The sequence below is a fragment of the Bison bison genome, unplaced genomic scaffold, assembly GCF_000754665.1.
Source record: "Bison bison bison isolate TAMUID 2011002044 unplaced genomic scaffold, Bison_UMD1.0 scf7180017850219, whole genome shotgun sequence".
NCBI classification, from domain to species: Eukaryota; Metazoa; Chordata; class Mammalia; order Artiodactyla; family Bovidae; genus Bison; species Bison bison.
Window position 1 is genome coordinate 49,559 of NW_011480792.1, and position 13,799 is coordinate 63,357.

At 38.6% G+C, this 13,799-nt stretch overlaps 1 protein-coding gene and 1 long non-coding RNA gene across 2 annotated transcripts in view; both read right to left on the reverse strand.

The window, feature by feature from the left end:
* Window positions 1-2,363: 2,363 nt before the first annotated feature.
* KLHL9 (kelch-like family member 9) lies at window positions 2,364-6,684 on the reverse strand. Its single transcript, XM_010848395.1, has one exon. The coding sequence runs from the start codon at window positions 6,141-6,143 to the stop codon at window positions 4,290-4,292; it is 1,854 nt and encodes a 617-aa protein (XP_010846697.1). The 5' UTR covers window positions 6,144-6,684; the 3' UTR covers window positions 2,364-4,289.
* A 527-nt stretch (window positions 6,685-7,211) lies between these two features.
* Window positions 7,212-13,799, reverse strand: part of LOC104994752 — a 15,790-nt gene continuing 9,202 nt past the window's right edge. The window contains exon 2 of the long non-coding RNA XR_825987.1: window positions 7,212-8,998. This is a non-coding gene — a long non-coding RNA (uncharacterized LOC104994752). The remainder of the gene's footprint in view (window positions 8,999-13,799) is intronic.

The window sequence follows — 13,799 nt, forward strand, 5'->3', positions numbered from 1 at the left end:
ATAAACAAAAATTCACAGTTTTCAATAATTAAATATAAGTACAAACTGTAAATAATCAGAACTGCAAAGATTTCCTTTGAAATAGTCACTAAACACATTCTGGTGAAAACACATATTCACACACTCCCGGAAATATTTTTCAAAAGCGTAAAAGAGCCTACACTATTTCACTCAGATTTTACTTAGAATTTATCACAGGGCAATAGAGATGGAAAAAGTTTTATGAAAGAGTATTAAATCTTGCTTAATTTATGATAAAAAATTAGGGTTAGATATTTAAATATAACCCATAAGGAAATATATGAAAGCATATTCATGGATAAAATATGGTATAGATATTTAACACTTTCAAAGAAAAGAATCTGTGAAAATCATTAAGACAAAATTAAAGTAAAACATGATGTAGTACAAGGTCAATTAGTAATAACTATCCTAATGCTTCTCTGTATATGTTTTATGCTAATCACTTTATATTATTATCTCCTTATAATTCTAATATAGATACATTTATTAACATGTACCATCCATCCCATGGACAAACTGGAAGATGAACCTTGGGAGGTTAACTTACCCTAAGGTCTTTCAGTTGAGCTGTGGACAGAATGTTGCTTTGAATTCTCAATAGTATGTTTTGGTAGTTTTGAGTGAAATTTTCTGAAGGTGTATATTTTATCTTTATAATCAGAACAAGATAATTTTAATTAGAAACCAGAAAAATTGGAACATGATTAAATATGTTTACTTTGCAGGTAAAGTACAGAAATACTACTCTAGGCAAATGGGAAAAAAATTAGGTATGGACATTAATCTGGTTTATAAATGCAATGTTTTTCTTAATGCACATGCATTTGATAATTAAGGAAAAAACATCTTATATACTACTTTCTAATACATATAGATTTTTTTAATATATTTAATTACATATAGATTTTAGAAAACTTGGAGAAAGCCATAATAATAGCAGTGTGTGTCTCTGGAAGTTGAACTTACTTCATCATCCAGATTTTAGCTTAAGGTTTGGCATATTTGCAATATATTTGACAAATGTCTGTAGAGTCCCTGCAATGCAGGCAGGAGACCCTGATTTGATTCCTGGATCGGGGAGATCTGCTGGAGAAGGGATAGGCTACCTACTCCAGTATTCCTGGGCTTACCTGGTGGCTCAGCTGGTAAGGAATCTACCCGCTATGCAGGAGACCTGGGTTTGACCCCTGGGTTGGGAAGATCGCCTGGAAAAGGGAACGGCTGGCTACCCACTCCAGTATTCTGGCCTGGATAAGTCCATGACCTGTAAGTCCATGAGGTTGCAAAGAGTCAGACACAACTGAGCAACTTTCACTTTGTACATAGGTAAATTCACAATATATCTTGTATTAACATGTTACCTTTGAATGTGGAATCATTGATAATTTATACCTTCTGGTCATTTTTATTTTCCTGTACTTACACTTACATAGGGCTTCCCTGGTGGCTCAGTGGTAAAGAATCCACCTACCAGTGCAGTAGACGTGGGTTTGATCCCTGGACTGGGAAGATCCTCTGGAGAAGGAAACGGCCACCCATTGCAGTATTCTTGCCTGGGAAATCCCACGGGTAGAGGAGCCTGGTGGGCTACAGTCCATAGGGTCGCAAAGAATCAAACACAACTTAGCGACTAAACAACTTACTGTAACAGACAAATTATTTTTATAATCAGAAGACTTAACAAAAGTCAACTTTTGACCCTATCAGAAAAACTAAAACAAGAAATTAAAATTTAACAAAATGTTTTATATGCTTACAGTTTTTATCCTCTTTGAAATATTTTTCTACAGTCTAAATTTTCTGTTTAAAAAACCAAAACTATCAGCTTGTTAAAACAGGTATCATCCCAATCATTTCAGTCACCTAAAATTTCCATATCTGTAAGGAAGGAATGCCAGATTTAATATATTTAATTAGCAAAGCACCAGTGAGTTGTTTTATGATTATCAAGAGACCTGTAAACTGCAGAAAATTATAAAGTAAAAGGATGAGAGGTGGGATGTGTGAGGCTGGAGGTAGGGGGTATAGGTGGAACAGTTAACTTACCTGGATAAATAATATTTAATTACAAAACAACAGGGTCAAATGTAATAGAAGGCAGAAACCTTTTCTCAACAAAGAAAAGAGAAAAGCTTATGCAGAACAGTACCATTTCAGCATGTCAGAATTAGCACCAAAAAAGTAATATATCAAAATGACATAAAAAATAAAGGAAACTTGGCAAAATTATACCCAAAAGGTCAAAATACAAAAGACGGACAAATTTGATCTCAAAAATTAACTGAATGCCCTGTCTTGTAAACTTCTAACAGACAGAGAAAAAAGTCAATGCAAGCAAATGCCAGTTAAATTATATTTATTATATAAAGAGATGCTATAACTTGATATGAAAAAGAAAGCAACTCCAATAGGTATTACAAGAGCAAAGGACATTAACATTTGATTATAAGAGGAACACAGCTACTGAAAAATGCAAATATTTAACCTAATTAGTAATTAAGGAAATAACTGAGATGCTCTTTCTTGCTTATTTGATGCACAAAGTTATTATAATTTCTACTTTTTCTACTTTCTAAATGTACTCAAATGTGCTATATTTAGTAATAAAAAATTGAGTCATTAAAAAAAATAGGAAGTATGAAATTTTCTGCCAATGCAGAAATCATTAAAGCATTAAAATGAAAAGGGCAGTGAGGCTCAGATCCCTTGAAGCCAATTCCTTTCGTTCTGGTTCCTGAGATGGTCAATAACAAGGTTGTTTCTGATTTACACTATGACAATCTCTTTACACTATGACAGGGATATAAATATATATGTAAATTTTTTCTTCAGGCAGGCAATTATTCCAGGGAAGTACCTCTTCAGATTCTTCAGAATCACTCACTTCAGAGGACTCATATGATTCCATTTCTGGTAAGGTCCCATTAAGGTCTCCCCTTGTCGTTCTCAACCAGTAGGGATGCCTCTGGTATTGAAGAGGCTGAAGATATACTTTAGTACTGCCTGCAAGACAACAGTGTCCTAGGCTTTCTATGGCTGGCTTCTTAGGGAATCTGAAGTTGGTCCTGTCCTTCAGACATAGCCAAAAGGACATTTTCTGATGTGATGCCAAAAGTACATCTTCCACTTGCTCAGATCACAGCCTCAAGACTGATCACACAAAGCTCAGGATGCACATGGGCTGGAGCAGCACCACAGCAACCACCTCAAATCAATCAAATAGTTATGTCAGAATGACTAAGTTGAGAGACTGAACTTAAAAACCTACGGCTTTGTTGAGCATGCTTTTGTCTTTTTCATAAGTTTTACTGAACACAAAGGTGAAAAGTAGCAGAGCCTAAATTTACTGAGCAAAAGCAATTCTCTGAGACTTGAACTCTGCTAAATAATCTGTATAAAGGCAACTCTACAGAAAACAACATACAAGCAGGAAAAGTTAAGTTTCATCTATAGTAACAATTCAGTCAAATGACATATTTGGTTGTTATTAATAATTTAATGTTTAAGTCCTTATCTACATCACTGCAGTAAGACTACATAGACATTTATTCTCTAGTAGTGAATTCCCATTTGAACAGAAATAGCTGCTACGTAGAAGAGTTTAAATTTACAATTTTACTATAGCTGAAGTGCCAATCAATTTAAAAATTATATATGTATATGCATGTATATACATATGTATGTGTGTGGTAATGTATTTTCTCTCTTCCTCTCCCCAGAAAGAGATATGAAACCCTGACTTGGGGTTATACTATTTTTTGAGTTAATATTCCTCCAGTCTGCCAAAGAATTGTCACATATTCTGAATGTACCCACACAATTTGGTGAGTCAGCAGCTATGTCACAAACCATGAAAAGAGGGAAGCAGCTAATAAGGCTTGGTGACCTTTTTTGTTTATTATTTTAGGTTGTAGCAGGCATCCTCCCTTTGATGTTTTGTAGTCAAAGATGAAAACTTTCAACTTTGAAGCATAATGAACATAATTATACTTTTACTTCAATCACCTACACTTTGCCTTACACAACACCACAAAAAGATATCTATCATTTTTCTGCTTTTTACATTTGTTAAAGTAGCTATGTTGAATACATACATTTGCAGAATACATTTGTTAACCATTTGATAAACATACTAAGCCAAACAATACAAATAACATCAATTACCTTTTTAATCTAATAACTGTACCAATCATTGTAAGAAGATACAACTGAAGGGGAATTACGGGATCATCCTTGATGCACTGCAAAGGTTTTACACCTTGGTCCTAAGAATGATCTGAAGGTGCTGAAAGAGGTGATTCTCTGGAAGGTGACCCAGGATTTTCTTCAGGTGGAAAAACTGTGAGAGTACAAGCTCGAATGCCACCAAGTGACTCTGGAAGGTCAAAAACTTTGTGCCACTCATCCTTTTCTGGGTCATATTTCTGGACAATTTCTACCATACAACGATTATTCCAAGAATATCCACCTACAACATAGATTTTATTTTCAAAGACAGCAACTCCAACATCACTTTGACCTCTTAACATGGCAGCAATTGGTGTCCACTGGTCAAGGGTTGGCGAATAGTATTCACAGCTTAGAACATCATCATAATCACTTGTTCCTCTGAAGTGATTGCCACCAATGACATAGAGCTTGTCTCCAACTGTACACATGCAATGCAGACCTCTGACTGTAGTCATTGGAGCCTTCTGTGTCCATTTGTCTGTATCAGGGTCAAAACACATGAGCTCATTTTGGAAAGTGTCATGAGTAATTCCTCCTGAAATATACATTAAGCCTCCATACACTGTTCCAGCATGGCCATAGTGGGGTTCACTCATTTTCGCAACATAGCTCCACTCATTCATTCTTGGATTGTAACATTCTACAGTGGCCAGCTCACCAGCTGCACTTCGCCCACCAACAGCATACAAATGTCCTTTGAGGGCGCTCAAGTGAAAAAACGTGCGCTTTTCATTTAATGATGCAACCTGCATCCATTTATTATATCGAGGATCAAATCTGAAAACTGTATCAACAGCAGTTTTTCCTTTTGTATCATAATTACTTTGACCACCAACTACATAAAGAAAGTTTCCAATGACAGCAATGCCGTGCTGATAACGAGGAGCATCCATGGGGGCTAAAGATCTCCACTCTTGAGCCCTCTCATCATACATCCGTAATTCTTTACTGACAACCAGCTGCTGCCTCAAAACGCCTCCTAAGGTAACCAAGTGTGTCGAATCAGATCGAATGGCGGTTCTATCTGACTGCATCACTGGCTGCATATACGGCATCATTTGGTAATTGCTAGCTTCCAAAAGCAAATTCACACACGTATTGTCTGTTCTCATAAAATCTACTGTCTGCACATAATTGATGAGATCCTGTGGTGTCATCAGTGGAAATCGAATATTCTTCATTAATTTTGCAGCATAATCCATCCGAGGATCTTCCAACCTTAGCCAGCGACAGGCAGCCTTAAAGAGCTCAAGTTCAGTACAGTGCTTAAGGCTATTGCTAGAAAGCACAAAGGCAAGCCGTTCAAAAGGGAGTTTTAGAAACTCTCCAGTGCTCAGTAAGGCAGGAAAATTCTTCAGAATGAAATTATTGACATATTTATCTACTTCTATAAGATTGTAGGTGTTAGCAATCCGTCCAACTTCAACACAGTTATCTAGAGAGACTCCTGAAATAAGAAACACTTTACAGAAGTCTAAAACAGGCAAGATTTGCAAAAAGCTGGCAGCTTCAAGAGTGTCCTGAAGATTGTCCATATTAAGAGAAAGCTTTGCAGTATAAATAAAATCAATAATTTTCTTCAGACCAACTTTGTTCACCCCGTGAAGCTTAATGCACATTAAATCCTGTTCTTTCATTCCACCTGTGAACATAGCCTTGAAGTAATCACTAGCGGACGCCATCATAGCTCTATGAACAGGGAAGATTTCATCTCCATCACCTGGTACCAGAGTCACATCACAAAGCAATCCTTCTATTCTAAGTTGATCAAAACCTTGCAATACCACCGAACTGTGAGTATTGCTGGTAAAAAAACGTGTGGTTCCTGCCTTGCAAGGCTGTAAATGGGCGGAGACGCCCATTTCACCGTTACCAAGAGACACTTTCATGTGAACGCCTTCCTCTTGCACAAAGATGTATGCCGGACAAAGACGTTACGACTGGAAAGCTTTAAAGGGAACGAGGATGTCCCAAGAGCAAGAGAGTTCGCTTTCCTTATCAAGGGCAAACTGTCACTGCAGCACGCCTCAGAACACAACAGTCCCACATTGAAAATTGTTCTGCAGCTGGCCCCAGAGGGCTGTGGACCTCAAATCTGACTACTGTGTAGATGATTCATCACCTGAGGCAGTTAAGTGACCCGGTTCACTTGGTCCGGCCTGCGCTGCTCTTCTTCCCGCAGTTGTGCTCCGGGCCAAGGGGGAGGTGCCGCCACGTCCTGCGGCCCGGCGTCTCGCTCGACGGCGAGGGCCGGCACCTCAGAGAGCGGCCCGCCGCGCCCTCCGCCGCCCTTTGAGCGTCGCCGCGGCTACCGGCCCGTCCTGGAGCAAGGACCTGGAACACGAGCCTGGGCCTGGAACACGGGCCGAGGCCCCAACGCCGAGCCGGTCCTTCCGGAAAGGCCTCGTCCCAGGATCCCCCGGGCTAGGAGCGGCCGTGGCAGCTACTGCGGCTGCGCAGCCGCCAGACCTCGCCAGTAGGCGGGCATGTGGGGGATGGGAGGATGTGGGCGGTGCCTCGAGCAGGCGGGGTTTGGGTCCGGCAGGGTTGTGCTGGGTGGGCCAGCGGGGTGTCTTCGGGGTACTTTGTATGTGGTATTATTAAATAGGAATGGGTGCGCGGATGTTATTTTTAATATAAATCTTTCACTGCAGCTGAGCTGTTCCTCTAAATGAATACTTCGAGATTTACATTTCTTGGCTTCTCCCTTTTGGATAACTGAAATGCAGCTTTTCTGGAAGCTGAAACCTGGCAGAAGGCTTCCTTAGGGGGAAGATGCTTTTAGTTTTCCTCTATAAAAAAAACTTTGTTAATTCTTATCCCACACTGGGAATGTTCTGGCAGGTCAGCGGTTGGGACTCGGCATTTTCACTGCTGTGGCCAGGGTTCAAACCCTGGCTGCAGAACCAAGATCCCTCAAACTCCTCAACCAAAAAAAAAACAAAAAACAAAAAAATCCTATCCCACACAATTTAATAGACAGTTCATTTATAACTCTGGGTACATAGTTTCAAATTTTAATCATTTAAAACAGGTCATTTGCTTCTCTTAAAATACCAAATTATGACCATGCTATGTCAATAGTATAGGCTGAATTTTTCCCATGCAGCAGAATTCTATCAGTAAATTTTTCGTGCTTTTGTTTTCCACTCACAAGTTTTTAAATGGATAGACAATTGTCATTTGTTCCTGAATATATACTTCCTTGTTCTCCAGTGTTACAGACTCTGAGCACAAAACTTCCCGTTTTGGGATAAATCCTAACGTTAGAATGCTGCTTGAAGACATACAAAGTTTTTTTTCCAAAATACTGTCACCAGAGATGTTTTGAAAAACGACAGATTGGCACTTCCCATTGGCACTTGCCATCTGCCTCTACAAGGATTAAATAAACCACTCCTGCTCTTGTAGCTGCTGGCCTTCAATACCACCTGATGGGTATTCAGAGTGGAGATCCAAAGGAGGCACTCGTGCTCTGGAAAAACTGGCAGAACAGGTCTTCAGATAGATATTTTCAGGAGCAGATTTTAGGAGCACAATTCTTGCATCTCCTCATATCTAGAAAAGCACTAAATTCCTTCATGGTGATACCTGTTCCCTCGTGACTAGCAAAATCTTCTGCAAAAACATGTGCTTGATTGCATATACTTCTCTCTTCACCAAAATCACATATATACCAACCTTCCCTCTACCTCTTTGGAGCAGCTTCCCAGAGTATTTGAAATGCTATCTCCAGGGCTATAGTCCTCATTTTGCCCCCAATAAAACTTAACTCGCAACTCTTTTTAAGTACTTTTTTTAAGTCGACACTTTGAGTCTATATGTATCCCGCTACTGATATTTCCCTTAATGGTTATTTTAAAAATTTACATTTAAAAAAATTCAAATATAGTTGATTAACTTATATTTTAAAAATTACTGCTGCTAAGTTGCTTCAGTTGTGTCCGACTCTGTGCGACCCCATAGACGGCACCCCACCAGGCTTCTGAGTCCCTGGGATTCTCCAGGCAAGAACACTGAAGTGGGTTGCCATTTCCTTCTCCAATGCATGAAAGTGAAAAGTGAAAGTGAAGTCGCTCAGTTGTGTCTGACCCTTAGCAACCCCATGGACTGCAGCCCACCAGGCTCCTCCGTCCATGGGATTTTCCAGGCAAGAGTACTGGAGTGGGGTGCCATTGCCTTCTCCATAAAAATTACTAGTCAATTTAACTTTGGGTATATGAATAAATGTATACTTTGACAACTGCTTCCAACATTTTCCACAGTTTGAAGTTATTACTGTTTTTTACATCCTTCTAGTTTCTTTATGTATAAGCTAACTGATGAAAATATAGATATATTCTTTTATTACACTCTCCCTTGTTTTTATATAGAAGATAACATACTATACTCACTGTTCTGCACCTATCTTTTTTAACCTGGAGATCTTAGTCATTTATAGAGAGCTTCTTTATCTTTTTAAATAGCTGTATTGTTTCCTACTGAATGGATGAGTCCTACATTATTTGATTAGTCCCCTAAAGATGGACATTCAGCTGGTTCCAATGGTCTTCTGTTGTTATTGGCAGATGGCAGCAAGGTCCAAAAGGCTCAGGTCACTGCTATGTTCCATCAAAGGCTTCAGCAAATCTTCAAACTGTTCAGCAGACGAGGTTGGCTGGAATGAGACCAGCATGGAGGAATTCTTCACTGGGAAAATTCCAGAATGGTTGTGAAAAAGCACTTCCAAGGAAACAGTTTCTCTCTGGAAAAGAAAGAACAGAGCTGCAATACCTGGGAAGTTGTCAGAGCAAGAAATCATGAAATCCTTCTCTTTATTATCAAGCTTGCAAGAGAGTCTAAGAGCTGAGGAATTAGAGGTATGCTCTTAAACAATTACTATGGATGGATACAACTCATCATACCCCCACATGTTAGTAATTTCAAAAGCCTCTTTCTTTCTGCCTTCATCATAAAATTAATCGGTTAAATTTGTCAAAACATTTATTGGTAGTATTAAACAACTATAAGTAAAAGCATTTAGTTCATAGCAGGCACCAGACAATTGCAGATAATCTTACTAATGTACTTATATACTTAAATATCTATTTTACTATATCTCTTATATTTCAGTATTTTTGTTTTGTGCTAATTACACAAGTGTTCATCTTTTTATTTTAAAATTATTTATTATTTAAAGTTTTACTTTCAAATCTTTTTGCATTTGTTTCTCTTAAATTAATGTTAAGACTGATTTCACAAACTAAAGGGTGGAATTGCAGTTTCATTCATTCATTTCATTAAAGTTATGTATCTAAATCACAGGTTTTATGCCTTTGAAGGATTAAAAGGTGAGGATGAAGGAAAAAAATGAAGTGCCAGCTGTCTTGGAACTTCCTTTTTTGCTAGAAGGAAACATAAAAGTATTAATCAATTTGTTAATTCATTTCAACTACATTATATACAACACCATAGGCAAAAGAAAAAGCTCCTGTCACCAGAAACTGGAGGATGCAGTTTCAAGAATCTAAGACTTGACGCTGGATGTACAGTTGTAGAACTTAGCAGAGTGCTATGGCCAGAGAAGGCAATGGCAACCCACTCCAGTGTTCTTGCCTGGAGAATCCCAGGGACGGCGGAGCCTGGTGGGCTGCCATCTGTGGGGTCGCACAGAGTTGGACACGGCTGAAGCGACTTAGCAGCAGCAGCATGGCTAGAAGTGGTAACCTGGGAATTGGCTTATCCTGGTTCCAGAAAGCCCAGAAAGGAATGAGGACTTTTAGGAATAGAGTAGCGAAGAGGAGGACCAAAAACTGAAGCTTAGAAACCTTCATGTTTTACTGTAGTGAAGAGAAAGAAAAAGGAGCCTGAAAAGAACCCCGGAATGGAATGCAACACAACAGGATGACAACCTGGAGACAAATGGTGATGAGAGAATGTTTCAGGAAGAAATACATTTAAAACATGGTATCTTATATTAAGGGAAAATGAGGGCTGGTTTGGCAGAGTTAATTCTGCAGAATCCAGACTGGAGTATACCAACTAAGTTTAAATAGGAGAAAAAGGTTTTGGAGACAGAATAAATAGAAACCTCTTCTGAGATTTATCTGTGAACAGAGGAAGAGAACTAGGGTAGCACCGGGAGAATAAAAATGTATGTTTCTATTATTTGATATAATTAAAAAAAAGTTTTACAAACATTTTTAGGGATAGAGTTCAAGAAATATATGTGGTAGCACAAACCACATAATATTTTTTAAAAAACTGCTTATATAAACAGGCTAAAATATTAAGCATCATTGTTAAACCATTTGTAAAGACTAGTGGGCCAGAATGCCTTTTCATATGCTCTGTTTGCTATTTTTAGTTCTTTTATTTGTATTTCATTTTAAAACATTAACTAGTTGTATACTGTCCTTGTGAATTATGTTTTTGTGTTGTTTGTTAGATGCTCAGTCATGTCTGACTCTCTTTGTAACTACACGGACTACAGCCCACCAGGCTCCTCTGTCCATGGAATTTTCCAGGAAAGAATACTGGAGTGGGTTGCCTTTTCCTTCTCTAGTGGATCTTCCCAACCCAGAGATTGAACCCAGGTCTCTGGAATTAAGGGAGGATTCTTTACCATCTAAACCACTAGGGAATTATGTTTTTACATATCCTTAATTCTTAAAAGTACATATAAAACTTTTATGCAGATGGTAACTATATTCCTATGGTGCAAACATTTGTCAACTTTATCTTTACAAACACCAGCTCATTTTCTTTATATTTTCTTCTAATGCCAGAATACTGAATGTGTAGAACCAATCCTCGCCCATTTTCATTCTTCTATGGATCTTATGAATTATCAATTCTCTTTATGTTTTAAATCTTTCACATTTATTTTTATAGTACATTAGGATTTTTTTTTCATCTATGAGATGAGAATATAAACTGATTTGTGTCTAGATTACCAGGCATTTATATTGTAACCATTTATTGAAACTTTTTTTCTTCCATATTAACATCTAAGATATTACTTTCAAACTTAATTACTACAGATTATATAACAATTTCTGAGATTTTGGTTTTTTTTTTTTTTTTCCCTATACCATGCAGCACGTGGAATCTTAGTTCCTGGACCAGGGATTGAACCCCAGGCCACAGCAGTGAAAGCACAGAGTTGTAACCACTGGAGTGCCAGGGAACTCCCCAGAGATTTATTTTCTCTATTACTCTGATCACTTAACTTTCCTGTTACTGTGTTTATACCATTGCTGCTTTATAATACAGTTCATTTTCTGGTAAAGCTATATATATATAAGAATTTTTTCTCTTATCTGTACTTTGATATTTTTGCTGATCTTTCTTAATTAACTTTGGAATTGTCTACCGAGGTCAGCATTGGCTTTATAAAATCAGGAAATTTTGTGGACTCAAAAATAATCATACTGCAGTAGATATAAAATTCTGAGGATATTCTTTCATTAGATGGAAAAATGAAACTGGATCAGAGAATTTCTCTTCCCCAAAAATCTAAGGTAAAGAAAAAATAGATTAAAATCATATCACAAAAAATAGACTAAAATCATCAGAAAGTAAAAATGTAGCCACCAAAAAGAGAAGCCCAGGGAAAAAGAAAAAGAATATTTCTGCAAGTAAAAAAAAAAAAAAATTTAAAAACCCACAGAAATCCAACATATTGTTTAAAGAATCTAACTCACTATCTGAGTTTCTGCATGAAACCTTATTCTGCTTGGAGGCAACTCAATTTCTTTGAGTCTCAGTTTTCTCAACTGGAATGAAAAATATTTGTAAAGCTGATGTAAGTACATTTTAAAGCTCTTAGAAAGCCCCTTTCTTGGAGTTAACAAGTGGTAATTCTTTTCTTCATTTTCTCCATATAAACCTATATGAGAATATTTTATGTCTTTTTTGATAAACTGGTTTGAAACTGTTCCATTTCATTTTTGACAGCTGACTGACAAAGTCAGCTGAATTGGTAAGAACCTTGAAGAGAGAAAAATAGATATGGTCATGTACACACTGCTATATTTAAAATGGATAACCAAGAAGGACCTACTGTATAGCACATGGAACTCTGTTCAATGTTATGTGATAGCCTAGATGGGAGGGCAGTTTTGGGGGCGAATGGATACACGTTTATGTATGGCTGAGTCCTTTCGTTGCTCTTCTGAAACTCACAACACTGTTAATCGGCTATACTCCAATATAATATAAAAAGCTTTTAAAAAAAATAGATATGATCATATCAAAGACATATTTGATTTGTATTCAGTCAGCACAATGGCTTAAACCAATATCCGAAATTGAGAAGGGAATCTCCTAGGCTGGAATGGGAAAAAATCCTGTGTTCTTTTGCTGATTCTGGAGCCTGGTCCACTTCTCTTGGCACGCCTGCCTGCTTTTCTGGATCAATTCCTTTGCTTCCATATCGCAGGACTTTCCTTCTCCTTCAGGGCTGAAATCCCCAGGGGGCCCTCAGCTTTCACTCCCTTTACTTTCACTGCCCTTACCTATTTGCACAGTCACTTCCTATTCTGTTGTGATTTCCAGTTTTAAGTTTTCTCAGGTGGACACAAATAGAAAGTTAAAGTTGCATGATATTTTCAGATTTTGTGAACACACGTAAGAGAAATCTTCCTTCTTTATGTTGAATACTTTCGAAAACATGAGGGCCCACAGAGTTCAAAGGAAGCAGAAAGCAGAGTCCAATAACTGAGGGGTCTACAAAGGCCTCCCAGGAAAAGAAGTCCCACCCCAGCCATGGGTGACAGGGCCAGAGAACAAGTCTGTGGAGGGCAGGCTTCTGGTCTGTGTCAATGTGCTCCTTTTAGGTAATTTTTGTCCAGAGCTCATCAGAGGTTCCTTCGTGGCAGGAACTGACCCTATTATAGGAAGCATCTTGCCATAGTCTTTGTTACAAAGAGAACGAGTCTTTAGCTTCAGGCATGGCTCCTTTGACCTAGGAGCAGGTAAGAGAAAAAGGAGCCAAAATACGGTTCTTTCCTCCAACCTGCTGGGCAGACCCAGGGCTTCTGATTAATGATCTGATCCACATACTGTCTGGTCTTCCCTGGAGGCTCAGATGCTACAGAATCCGCCTGCAATGCGGGAGACCTGAATTTGATCCCTGGGTTGGGAAGATTCCCTAGAGAAGAGAATGGCTAACCACTCCAGTATTCTGGTCTGGAGAATTCCATGGACAGAGGAGCCTGGCAGGCTACAGTCCATGGGGTCTAAAAGAGTCAGACACAACTGAGTGACTTTCACTTTCCACATACCATCTGACAGTGGGAGGTGGATAGGCCCTGAAAATCTCAGGGTAAAAACCATAACGGGCTTCCCTGGTGGTCCAGTAGTAAAGACTCTGCCTGCCAGTGCTGGGGACATGGGTTTGACCCTGGTCCGGGAAGATTTCACCTGCCATCAGGCAACTAAGCCTGTGTGCCCCAACTACTGAGCCTTCACTCCACGACCACAGAAAGCCCGCATGCAGCAACAAAGACCCAGCACAGCCAAACATTATAAATGATAAATAAACAAACAAATATTTTAAAAGA